We start from the raw sequence: 11,542 nt of genomic DNA on the forward strand, positions 1-11,542 counted from the left end.
ATTCCCATAACAGCCGTGTGTGTGTGCTTCTTAGCGGCAGCAAATATTTGCCTCTTGAAAGCGCATTTGATTTTTGAAAATGGCTAAGTTATTTGGAATCAATTTTGATGATTAAGAGAGATCATTAAGTTACATAATCTAATCTCTTGTTAAAAAAAATTTACAGGTGTAACGAAAACTAATGAGCCTAATTTTAATGCACAGTTTGTAATCTAGCTCTGAAAGGAATTTCAACATTTGGGTATATGAGTTCTAGCTCATCTCTCTCTCTCTCTCTTCCTCTCTTTTTGTTTTTTTGGTAATAGCTTTATTGAGAAAGCTTACATATCAGAAGAAAAACCCTGCATGTTTAAAGTGTACAATTTGTTCGATTTTGACATTTGTAAATACCTGTGCAACCATCACCATAATCAAGGCAGTGAACAAAGCCATCACCCGAGATGTCTCCTCATGTCCCTTCGTAGTCCCTTCTTTCCATGCTCCATCACTCCCATCGCATCCTCAGGCAACCACTGATTTGCTAATTCTGTTCCTACAGATTCATTTCTAGCAATTCATTAAGTCAACTCTGGGTTCAATGGACACCTCTAATCCACATTTTAAAAATTGTAAATAATGTTCTAGATAACCTATAAATAAATATCTAAAAAGCACATCCAAGTCTTCTGGGTTCACAATTTTTTGGCCATGTGCCCACTTCTAACGTCCCTCCCCTCCCTAATTCACTTCCTGTCTATAAACCCTCTGGATTTATATCTGCATACACCATCTCACTTTCCCAGTTCTTCTCTCTACATGGTCCTCTGGTCTCCTCACCTCAACTTGTGTGTCAGAATATTCCTCCACCTTTAGGCATTTGCTCTGTTCAGCACTCCCTCTGACTGAGGCTGACACTGCTCCACTATTCAACAAGGGGAATTCAACTCTTGGTGACTTCTTTGCACAACGTTCTCAACCTTGGCTGCACGTTTGAATCTTCGAGAGCTATTCTGAATTAACTGATCTTGGATGGGGTTCAGGAATAAAAGCTCCTCCCACTTATCTTAATGTTTATCAAGATTGGAAACCACCTGCTCCGCCCCTCAGGCAGCTGCATAGCTGCAGCAGTTGATTTTACAGCTCGCGGTATATAGTTCTCATGTAAGGAGCTTGCAGAAAGAAGGGCTTTTCTTCAGCGAATAGGTGGGAAAGACTCAAAATTCCCAAGAGACATACACTGCTTACTTTTTTCTATAAATCTCAGTGAGGGATTACAGACCACCAGAGCCTCAAAATTTAATATTCCCCTACCACCCACCCTGAAGACCGGCCTTGATTAGGTCAATTCCTTAAAACTATGGATTTCAGATAGATTTCTAGTATCTGTTAAGTATGCATTTCCCAAACAAACCACAACACCTTCTCCCTCACCAGACTTACTCCTCCTTCTGGCATTTCCTGTTCAACAAATGGCATCACTCTACCATTAGGCTTCAGCTGCCCAAGTGAAAAGCTCAGATCAAGTTCCCCATCTCCTCACCCCATAGACAGACAGTCCATTCCACCTCCTTAATGTCTTTCAAATTTGACACTTTCTCCATCCTATGACACTGCCTTCGTTCAGGAAACTATCATCTCTCTTCTGGATTACAGCAACAGCTCCCTAAGTCCTTGCTCCCACTAAAATCAGAGAGTGCAGACTGTCTGCAACCAGTTGGGCATTTCACTACTCTCCTGCTAATAACCCTTGCAAAGCTTCCCACTCCCCACAGGATGAAACCCAACCCAGTCAACAAATTGCTTGCCTTTCATGACCTATCTCTTCTACTCTGTGATGGTTAATTTCATGTGTCAACTTGGGTAGTATATAGTGCCCAGTTGTTTGGTCAAACACTAGTCTAGATGTTCCTATGATCGTGTTTGTGGATGTAATTAATATTTGCAATCAGTTGATTTTAAGTGAAGCAGATAACCTCCATAATGTGGGTGGGCCTCATCCAGTCAGTTGAAAGCCTTAAAGGCAAAGACTGAGGTTTCCCAAAAAACAAGTAATTTTCTGCCTAAAACTGCAACACGGAAACCCTGCTTGAGTTTCCAGGCTGCTGGTCTGCCCTAAAGATTTAGAACTCAAGACTGCAACATCAACTCTTACCCAGATTTCCAACCTGCCAGCTACCCTACAGATTTCAGACTTGCCAGCGCCTATAATCATGTGACGGCAATTCCTTAAAATCAATCTCTCTCTCTCTCTCTCTCTCTATATATATATATTTCTCTCTCAATATATATTTCTCTATATATAGACATAGATATACTATATATAAATATAGATAGATATATAGATTGAGAGAGAGAGAGATCCTATCTCTCTCCCTCCTACTGGTTCTGTTTCTCTGAAGAACTCTGATTAATACACTCTCAATGCTCATCTCTTGTCACGCCCTCCCCCTCCCATACTCCCCTTGAACTAATCTTGAACATCTCAAACGTCTTTGCAACTCCATCAGTGTTCTACATTCTCTCCAGAATCCAGCCACTGCACATACTGCCCCTTCGCTCTTCCCATCCTTGACTCACCAGGCTAAGGCCTATTTTCCCTTCAGATCTTTCGTTCATATAAGATTTCTTCTAGAAAGCCTCCCTAATCCTTCCACCTCATCAGGTGCCCATAATGAATGTCTTCTTTGCAATGTGTGTTTCCTACCTTTCATAGTATATTCAAATACCTGTTCATGTATTCAGACTAGTGGCTCTTACACTTTTGGGAACACATCTCCTCAGAGACATGATAGAAGCTCTGGGCCCTCTATCCATAAAAGTGTAGATACACACCATATTTTCCACAGACCCCTACACAAGGATGCTGATTCCCTGAAAGCAAGCAGTGTGTGGACCCAGCACCTAGTCCAGTACCTGCCATTGGTGAGCACCAAAACAATGTAGTCAATGCATGCCTATGTTTACTAGAACTAATACACACAAACATATGAAACATCCATGGTTAAAATACTCAGTCTGAATTTTATAGCCCTCAAGTTACTTGAAGAAAGCTTAAGATTAGAAAGTAATTCAGGGGCCTTAGTAAATAATCTGAAAACTAGCCTAATGCTTAGATTAATTATGCATTCCCATACAATTCTATCTATTGGAGCATATGCCCCGGCCCTAGTTTATTTATTTTTTTAAGAAAAATCAATTCGCTAGGTTGATAGCCATACTGTGGGTTTGCTGCAATAAAAAAAAAATTATAAGATAAATAAATAATTTAAAACCAAAAACCGTTAAGTTCAGTTTTTCACAAAACACATATAACCTAAAGAAGTGCCACTTTCAACTCAAATTGCCAAGATTCCTTTTTATTTTTTGTCACAATGCCAAGTGCTAGAGACAGTGGAATGAAACGAATACTGTCATGCCATGCTGGTGTCCGGCCACAAATCCAAAAGAATATAACATGTAAATTCTGATTACATTTGTTGTACTTTATGATTCCAGATAATTCTTCTCAATCCTTCAACTCTTCATCAATAATATGCTCTGAATGAAAGGCAGCTTAAATCTTTTCTGCCTTCTCCATTTCTAGGACCACTGCCCCAGTTCAAATTCTCATGAACTCCTGCTTAAGTCATTTCCACAGCCCCACTTCCCTGCTATTCCTTCTTTCACACTTCTACAGACCATCTACAGACCATCCTGTATGCTATTGCTACAGTATCTTTCTTTAAAATTGAAAAGGGAATATTTATAATTTTCCAGGCGACATGGCTCAAAAGTCTTCAATGGTCCTCTGTCTGCAGAAAGAACCTCAGTGGGGTATTGAAGGTGCTCTTCCACTTGGCTCTAACACTTAGCTCTAGTCAGCCGTGTAGTCATTGTTCCCTGAAGGGGTTTTTCTCTATCTACGCAGCTGGCTCTCTGGCATCATTCAGGTAGGTCTTTGCTAGTATACTGCCTACACAGAGAAACTCCCTGATCACCCATGAAAAATAGTACTTTCTTCCCATCACTTTGTTCTCTTATCCCACTTAATTTTCTTTCCCTTTTAGCACTTATCATTTCTGGTATATTACTTATCTGTTCATTTCTTTCTTGTCTATGTCTTCCCGTTAGAATGCGTGTTCTAGGAGAGCACAGACTCAGTCAAACATAATTGGTGTGAATTTTGCTCAATGCTTTCTCTCTAGCACCTAGAATAATTGCTCTGCTCATCCATAACAGACACTCATGAATGACTCTCAGAACCACTCCACCATTCTTTTTCTCGTAGTTTTTCTTCCTATACTACTTGACGAAATCACACCCATATTTCATGCCCTAGCTCTTTAATATGAGGGAGGCATTTTCTATGTTTCCTCCATACTTTGAGTCTCTCCCAGCCAAGAGACGCTTATTCTACTTTACCCTGTAGAATTGGATACGTAAGGAGACCACTTTTTCTCCACTCCCAGTGTTTCCTTCCTTGTGGAATGGAGCTCAGTTAGCATCAATAAAGAGGCCGTTCTCTGACCCCTGACTCACTTTTTCCTGCTGCAGGGGGCTCACCCATCTGACTGGTGATTTGGGGAAGAATAAACTGGACTGCTCAGTTCAGATCTCTCCCGTGCCTTCTTGGGAGCAAGCTGCCTGCAGAGAGTGAGTTCCTCCCTTGGCCCAGGGCAGCCCAGTTTGGAAGGGAAACCTGCCTCCACAGGTGGGCAAGTGCCCAACACTCTCTCCCTGAGCTCCATTCTCCAACCTAGCAATGATCAGTACTAACGACTCTCTTGTTTTACGTCTCAAACTCTTCAGAAACGGGAGAGTAGAAAGGGAAGAAGTGTATCATTTACTGTTTCCTTAGATATCTCAAGATGTCCATGTCTCTCTCCCTCAGGAACCAGGAGCACCACCTAGCAAGGATCTTCAGCACTTAGAAAATTGAATTGAACTGAATTTCTTCTTAAATACAGATATGGATTTACATCAGGACCATATCCTCTTGCCAGTAACCAACCGCCAATATTTACAGGAGAGCTGACAGAATCGGGGTTGGGGGTCAATTTTAACACTGTAAGAGTTTCCCTAGGTAGTGTTAACTATAGGACTGGATCCCAGAGCCTAACTTCATTTGCATCATATTCTAATGAAATGAACTAATAAATGCAATAAATACTTGGTGACTAAAAATGAAGTCAATGAAGAAAACATATTTGGTTTCACTTTTATAGCCCTCAAACATTCATCCTGTACGTTCACTTACACATTTTAAAACTGTGGTAAGTTGGGAATGACATATACTTAATTATAAATACCCATAAGTTAATATGCTTTTTTAAAAGAATATGGTTTTCTCGTGGTAGACAAACTGCTCCAAATCAGTTCAATGCTTTCACAAAACCCTGGAAGTTCTAATTTTGTAAATGGGTCCCCTAACAAGGGAACAATGTCACTCTCGGAGTGTACTTTTCTCAAACTGGCTCCCCGCTGGGTCACTGTACTCACAAAGCACTTAGGTTACATTAAAAATCCATAGAATGTGGTTTGATTTCATGAAATAAAATAAAAGTAAAATAACTACAGGCTTCTCCATTAGAAGAAAGAAAAAGAAGAAAGCAAATCTGCTCACCTGAAAACACATCAAGTCTTGCAGCCCCCGCATCTCTGGAAAAATATAAAAACATCATCGCTTCAATATTAAATTATGCTTTAAAAAATTACATTCATCTGAATTGCTTATGAGGTATAACCTACTGTCAGACAGCAAACAATAGAGAAATCCATTTAAATTGCTTCAAAAACAATTACTAAAATGTTTCACTCTGCATTTATACACAAGCCTATGATCACTCGTAACTTGAGAATGTTACAAAGCCTGAAACTTAGAAATTTAAAAGGAGAAATGGAATTTAAAGGTAGTTACACAAAAAGCACAACAAAATGGATATGAATATTAAAAAAAAAATTGGTTGGAGAATAATCCAGAGGTTATAGAAAGATTTTCATGATATATTTTAGTTTAAAAAAAGATGAAAAGAACAAGCAAATAACTAAGTAATATGTGCTGCATGATCACATTTTTAAGAACACATATGGTATACATGTGTGTATCTGTAAGTAAAGAAAATCAAAACATTAACAGTGGTTTTCTCTAGGTTGGCAAACTAAGGCCCATGGGTCAAATCTGGCCCACCAACTGTTTCTATAAATAAAGTTTTATTGGAACACGATCATGCCCATTCATTTACATATTGTCTATGGCTGCCTTCACACATCAATGGCAGAGTTGAGTAGTTTCAACAGAGAACACGTGGCTTGCAAAGATGAAAACATTTACTACCTGGTCTTTTACAGAGACGTGGCTGACCCCCACTCTATGTGATGAGATCACTGGTTAATTTTCCTTTTTTCTTCTTTTCTCAGTTGTCTACAACTCACAGTTACTATTTGTGTATTTTTAAAAATTATTTTTAAAGTAAAAATTTAAAAAGGAAGGGTGAAAGAGCCAGAAGATCCTGGTTTCAATATCAGGGGTGTGAGGGAAAGGAGGAAGACAATGAGGAATGAAGTCTTAGCTGATGTGGAAGAGGGTTTGTTGAGGGCAAGAGTCTAAAAGGAAGCTCAGAATAATAAAAACAACCCGTGGGATTCTGATGGAGAAATCGGGGTCTCTTCCAAAATTTCCACCAGTCTCAACCCAAAACCACCCCAAACAATCTGAGTAGGTACACTGTACTTGTCCTACAAGCCCAGTTTCAAATTTAGTCCCTTAGCTCCTTCCTCTAGTCAATTGCCACTTCTAAGCTCCTCTTCTGCAGAAATTCTGGAGTTACCACTGCCACGTCTCGAGCATTTTCTGCGTGTCAAGCAAGCACTGAATGAGGCATTTTTGAACCTTCTCTTCTAATCCTTACAACAATCGCATGACATGTAGATATCATTATCTCCATTATACAATTAAATATATATTAGATAAAGAATTATATACATAATAGGTGCTCAAAAAAGGTCACTGTACTGAAATGGAAGTTTTCAAAGAAACGGTTTCTTCATATAGAAATTTCCACGTGATAAGGCACAGAACAATCACTCACTTTTACAGCGTAATTAAGACATTTCAGAAGAAGCTTTGTACTTTGGCCCAGGTACTTTCTCTCTGAATAGCTGTTGCATTAGGAAGAGGCCCCCAACCATCCCCTCCTATACTGTAACATTGTTTCCTCCTTTCTTTACAACATTCTTTTAATATCTTCTAGTTCTCATTTTGACAACTACAGGAAATCATCAAAATCTGGAATACGATATACAGTAACTTCTTAGAACAACGCAAGGACTTTATGAAGACCTGCTTCATGAGACCAACTCAGCATCCTAAGTCTATTAAACAGCTTTATTTGATGCCAAATACTAGCATCTAAGCAGCAGTGGCAAACTCAAGAGTCCACTGAACACAGAATTGAGGAGCTTGGGCTGGCCAAGGGGACACTGAGAACGGCAAAGCTGAAGGCACAGGCTAGTCCCAGAGAACACTTGCTACACACCTGATCCCACGGAGGAATGTGGCCTTGAGGTTGCTACTTCTAATCTTTAAAAAAGAAAGCAAGAGATTCAGATTTTTATGTGGCACCTCCTGTTTCTTAAACCTTACAAGCAATTCCTTCTTTTCTTCCTTTTCTTTATAAACACTGTGCAAACTTTCAACGTGATCCAAGCAAAATGAGACAGGCTGGACTTGGTCAGGGGGCTGCCAGGTCACAAAGGCGGCCCTTAATAATTGCTTTCCTGATCATATTTGTCTCACTTCTGAAGTCAACCTTTGCCAATCACCCGATCAGCCTCCACTACATGAACTGTTTCCATCATTCTATTTCTTTTACATTCTGATTTTACCTGCCCTCCTTGGCTGTATGAATGAGTGAAGTAACTTCAGAGGAGAAAAGACATTGGCAAAATAAACAAACGTGTTCTCACAGAGTTCCAGATGTCAAGTTGCTGAGAATGGACATTCAGTAGGAGGAAGGACTAATGGATACAGGAGGAGCCCTGCTTCAGAGCTCTGAGCAGAAGCCAACAGCGGCAACCTTGACCTCCTGTAGAGAGACTAACCGCGGACATCCACGTGTCACGGCCCCATCCCTGTTAGGTCCTTCTAAATTCTATTCATGGCTCTCCTGACCAACCAACTTTATTCTTTGTCTCCTCTTCCCTCCTTTTCTGTTATAACTATGATTCCATTAGTTCTAGAGAGAGAGAGTTTCATGTAAGGAGGAGCTAGTGACTTTTTACTTAGTGCTGGCCAAAAATGGGGGAAAATGAGAAACGCTGAAATACAGTCATCAATCAGTGGCAGGGCATTTAGGTCTCGCTACTGAGATCCCGAATCTAGCAAGCACTTACTACGTCGTGGGTAGACTTTGAAAGGTCAGTAAACTCTTCTGTTATAGAGAAAGATAAATGTAAAACAAATCAAATGCCATATTCAGTTAGCTGAAAAAGTGACTCCCTCGCAAGCCGCCACAAACATACTATCGAGTGGGCCTTAGATTGTTAAAGAGGTCCCTTAAACGTCAGTAACTGTCAGAGACAGTAAAATGGCATGGGGAGTTCTGTAGCCAGACAGCCCGAATTTGCATTCTAGCTCTGCCAAATATTAAGTGTAAGACCTTGAATAAGTCATCTCACCTCTCGGGGCATCAGTTTCCACATTTATAGAAAAGGGATCATAATTCCCACCTCAAAGTGTTGTCATCAAGATGAACGAGTTAATACCTGTATATAAAGTGCTTTGAACAGGGTCTGATAACGTAGTAAGAAATCAACAACAGTTAGCTATATTCTCCTTACCCATGCAGTTGGCTTCAACGCAGACTTCAAGAAACGCCCAAACCCAAATCTAAATTCTCAAGACACAGTATACATTGATATATAACTCAAAAAACATTCCAATGAATAACTGTTATTACGTGGTTATTAACACAAAAACTGACATCCAGTTTACCTGCACTTCAAGTTTGATCATAAATACAAACTCAATAAAGATGAAGAATTCCTCCTCTCACCTGTTCTTTTTCCGATAGTATCTTGATTTTATAGGAAATCAACTCACAAAACATTCCAGGTGGGAAAAAATGACATTATCTTTTCATCTTTAAATATAACTAGACTTGATTTACGCCACGAAGTGCCCACAATAATCGTTCCCAGACAAGCCTTACCTTGCATTGTCTAGCAGTTCAGCCAGAGCTCCGAAAAGGAAGCTGTGAGTGGTGCTAATGAAGAAATCAAGGGTAAACCAAAAGTTAAACCAATTCTGCACTCAGCATAAAAGGTTCAAAAAACTTGCAGACAAATGTTCTCCAGGTCTAGACAGATAATCAATGAAGAATTATTCTAGAAACAACTTTCTTGGCACAGTCAAGATTCTGAAGTAGATGTGCTCCTTTAGAAATCCAGGGCTAGAACACAATTGCCAAAATATCCTGTCCACTCCTAATAAAATAAACACTTCAGCAACCTTACTGTAGTCAGAGCATATTTTGATGTTTTAAAATTGCTTTATAAGCATTCACTCAAGTTTTTTCAGAGAACTTTTCACTAAAATTGTATTATTTAAGGTCAAATTATTTCTGAAAAATATTGATCAAAATCCTGGCCCACTAAAAGGCCATCAGGTGCCGTCTGCAGGCCCAGGAGAGCAGGGGACCCGTTTGCCCCACTAATCTTGCTTTTCTGTGGATCTTTTCACCTCACAGATAACCTCATGGAATACCTGAGGTCACTCTCTCCTGTACCCCCTAGTGCCAGGTTCCAGGTAACAGATCACATCAGAAGCCATCACTATTCATGCTCTGAAGGCTGACCGTTCATCTGTGGGTGAAAGCAGGCTGCCTGCGGGGTCCCACGCTTGCTTTTCATTTCCCGATGTGCAAGCAGCAACTTTATCACAGCATTAAGGGCAGATGCAGCATGCAATTGTCTTTTTATATTTAGGAACCAAGTAGCAGAAGCAAGAGAGACCCATTTATCAAAAAACATCCGCTCGTTTGTACAAGAGGAAAGATCACCTGTGGTATCTCAGAGACTCCAGACACCTCAGGCCACAGGACAGTATGTTAGCTTAAAATTTAAAATTTTAAAATGTACATACATATATCCATTATTTTGGTAATTTCTAACTTTAAACACACGCTGATGTGGGGTATCTTGATGCGAGTCAGGTTGCAAGTTTGTCACTTACAAAAATCTATTAAATACTATTGTTACAGAAAAAGTCCCTTCCCACAAAGAAAGCTGGTGTATAAAAATCTAAAATAGGGCAAAAGAGAAGTGTAGGTGACACGCTTTACAAAACTAGCACTTTAAACCACGGGCCTTTATAGTGAATTTAAAACACGTGATTCAATGTACAGAAATTCAGTATATAAACAATCCTTCAGGAAAGTAACTGCAATCATTCTGACAAAAAAAAAAAAAGGCCATATACATTTCTGTACTGTTTCATTTTTACTGACTGCCTGTCATGCGCCAATGTGGACAGACATGGTCTTTACCCTCTTGGGGCTCAAGGCAGTGGGGAATGCAGAAAATGCACAAGTAAACCAAAAAAAGAGGAAATGACAGATTGGGATTAGCTGCAATGAGGACGGGTGATGGGGAAGAGGCACTGGTGAGGAGTGGCCTGGAGGTCAGGGAGGGCTTCTCCTCATGCAAGACGTTTAAACCGAGCTCTGCAGGACGAGAGCTTCTCCTCGTGCAAGACACTTAAACCGAGCTCTGCAGGACGAGGAGAACTCAGCCCCTTGCAGAGCCAGCATGAAAACTCTCCAGCAAGAGCAGGAGGTGCAGAGACCCTGAAGCAGGAAACAGTCTAGGAGGCCAGGCTGTCCTGGCCATGGCCAAACGGGGACATCAGGCTGGGATGCAGGGATGGCCGGGTCCCGCAGGGCTCCAACTCCAAGGTTAGGAGCTCATACTTGGTTGGTCTACGTGCAACTGGAAACCACTGTTGTGTTTCAGGAAGAGAGGCATATTTGGTTTACTGTTTTAAAAGCTCACTGTGGCAGCTTTCAGGAAAATGGACCATAGGGGAGCAAGAACAGGAAGCAGAGAACCCAGTTTAGAGGGCGTGTGGAGAAGTCCAGAAGGCAGATGGCAGCGGTTTGGACTACGGTCCGTGGCAGTGGAGATGGAGAGAAATGGATGAATCTGAGACACAGTTAGAGACAGAATGAAGAAGACTGCATGGACCGGATGTGGGGGTGAAGCAAGGGGGAAATTAAAAATCACTCCTGTTTTTGCTGAGGGAAGTCTCAAACAAAAACCCACCTAGGGCTGCTGAGAAGACGCCAATCTGTATCTGATTTTGTTCTGTTCACGTTTTTGCCACTTTTGTTGCTAAGTTACCAGACCACCAACTGATAACGGGGTGTGAGCAGGGGGGACCACGAGGTGGTTTCTGGGAGGAAGAAGCTGGGGAGCAATAGTTGCAGAAACAATAAAAAACCGAGGCTGAGGAAGCCTCCTGAGATAAAATTCACAGCCCTTCCAGCACTTGGCTTATAATTTTTCTTAAACTCACTGAAAATTGCTA

At 40.7% G+C, this 11,542-nt stretch overlaps 1 protein-coding gene across 1 annotated transcript in view; it reads right to left on the minus strand.

Moving 5' to 3' along the window:
• Positions 1-9,787, minus strand: part of MORC1 (MORC family CW-type zinc finger 1) — a 164,215-nt gene extending 154,428 nt beyond the window's left edge. Inside the window, exons 1-3 of the mRNA XM_046658774.1 lie at positions 9,744-9,787; positions 9,168-9,221; positions 5,582-5,616 (exon numbers count right to left, since the gene is read on the minus strand). Coding sequence (XP_046514730.1) covers positions 5,582-5,616; positions 9,168-9,221; positions 9,744-9,787 — 133 coding nt within the window. The remainder of the gene's footprint in view (positions 1-5,581; positions 5,617-9,167; positions 9,222-9,743) is intronic.
• Positions 9,788-11,542: the final 1,755 nt, after the last annotated feature.

Source organism: Equus quagga, chromosome 4 (genome assembly GCF_021613505.1).
Source record: "Equus quagga isolate Etosha38 chromosome 4, UCLA_HA_Equagga_1.0, whole genome shotgun sequence".
Taxonomy (NCBI): domain Eukaryota; kingdom Metazoa; phylum Chordata; class Mammalia; order Perissodactyla; family Equidae; genus Equus; species Equus quagga.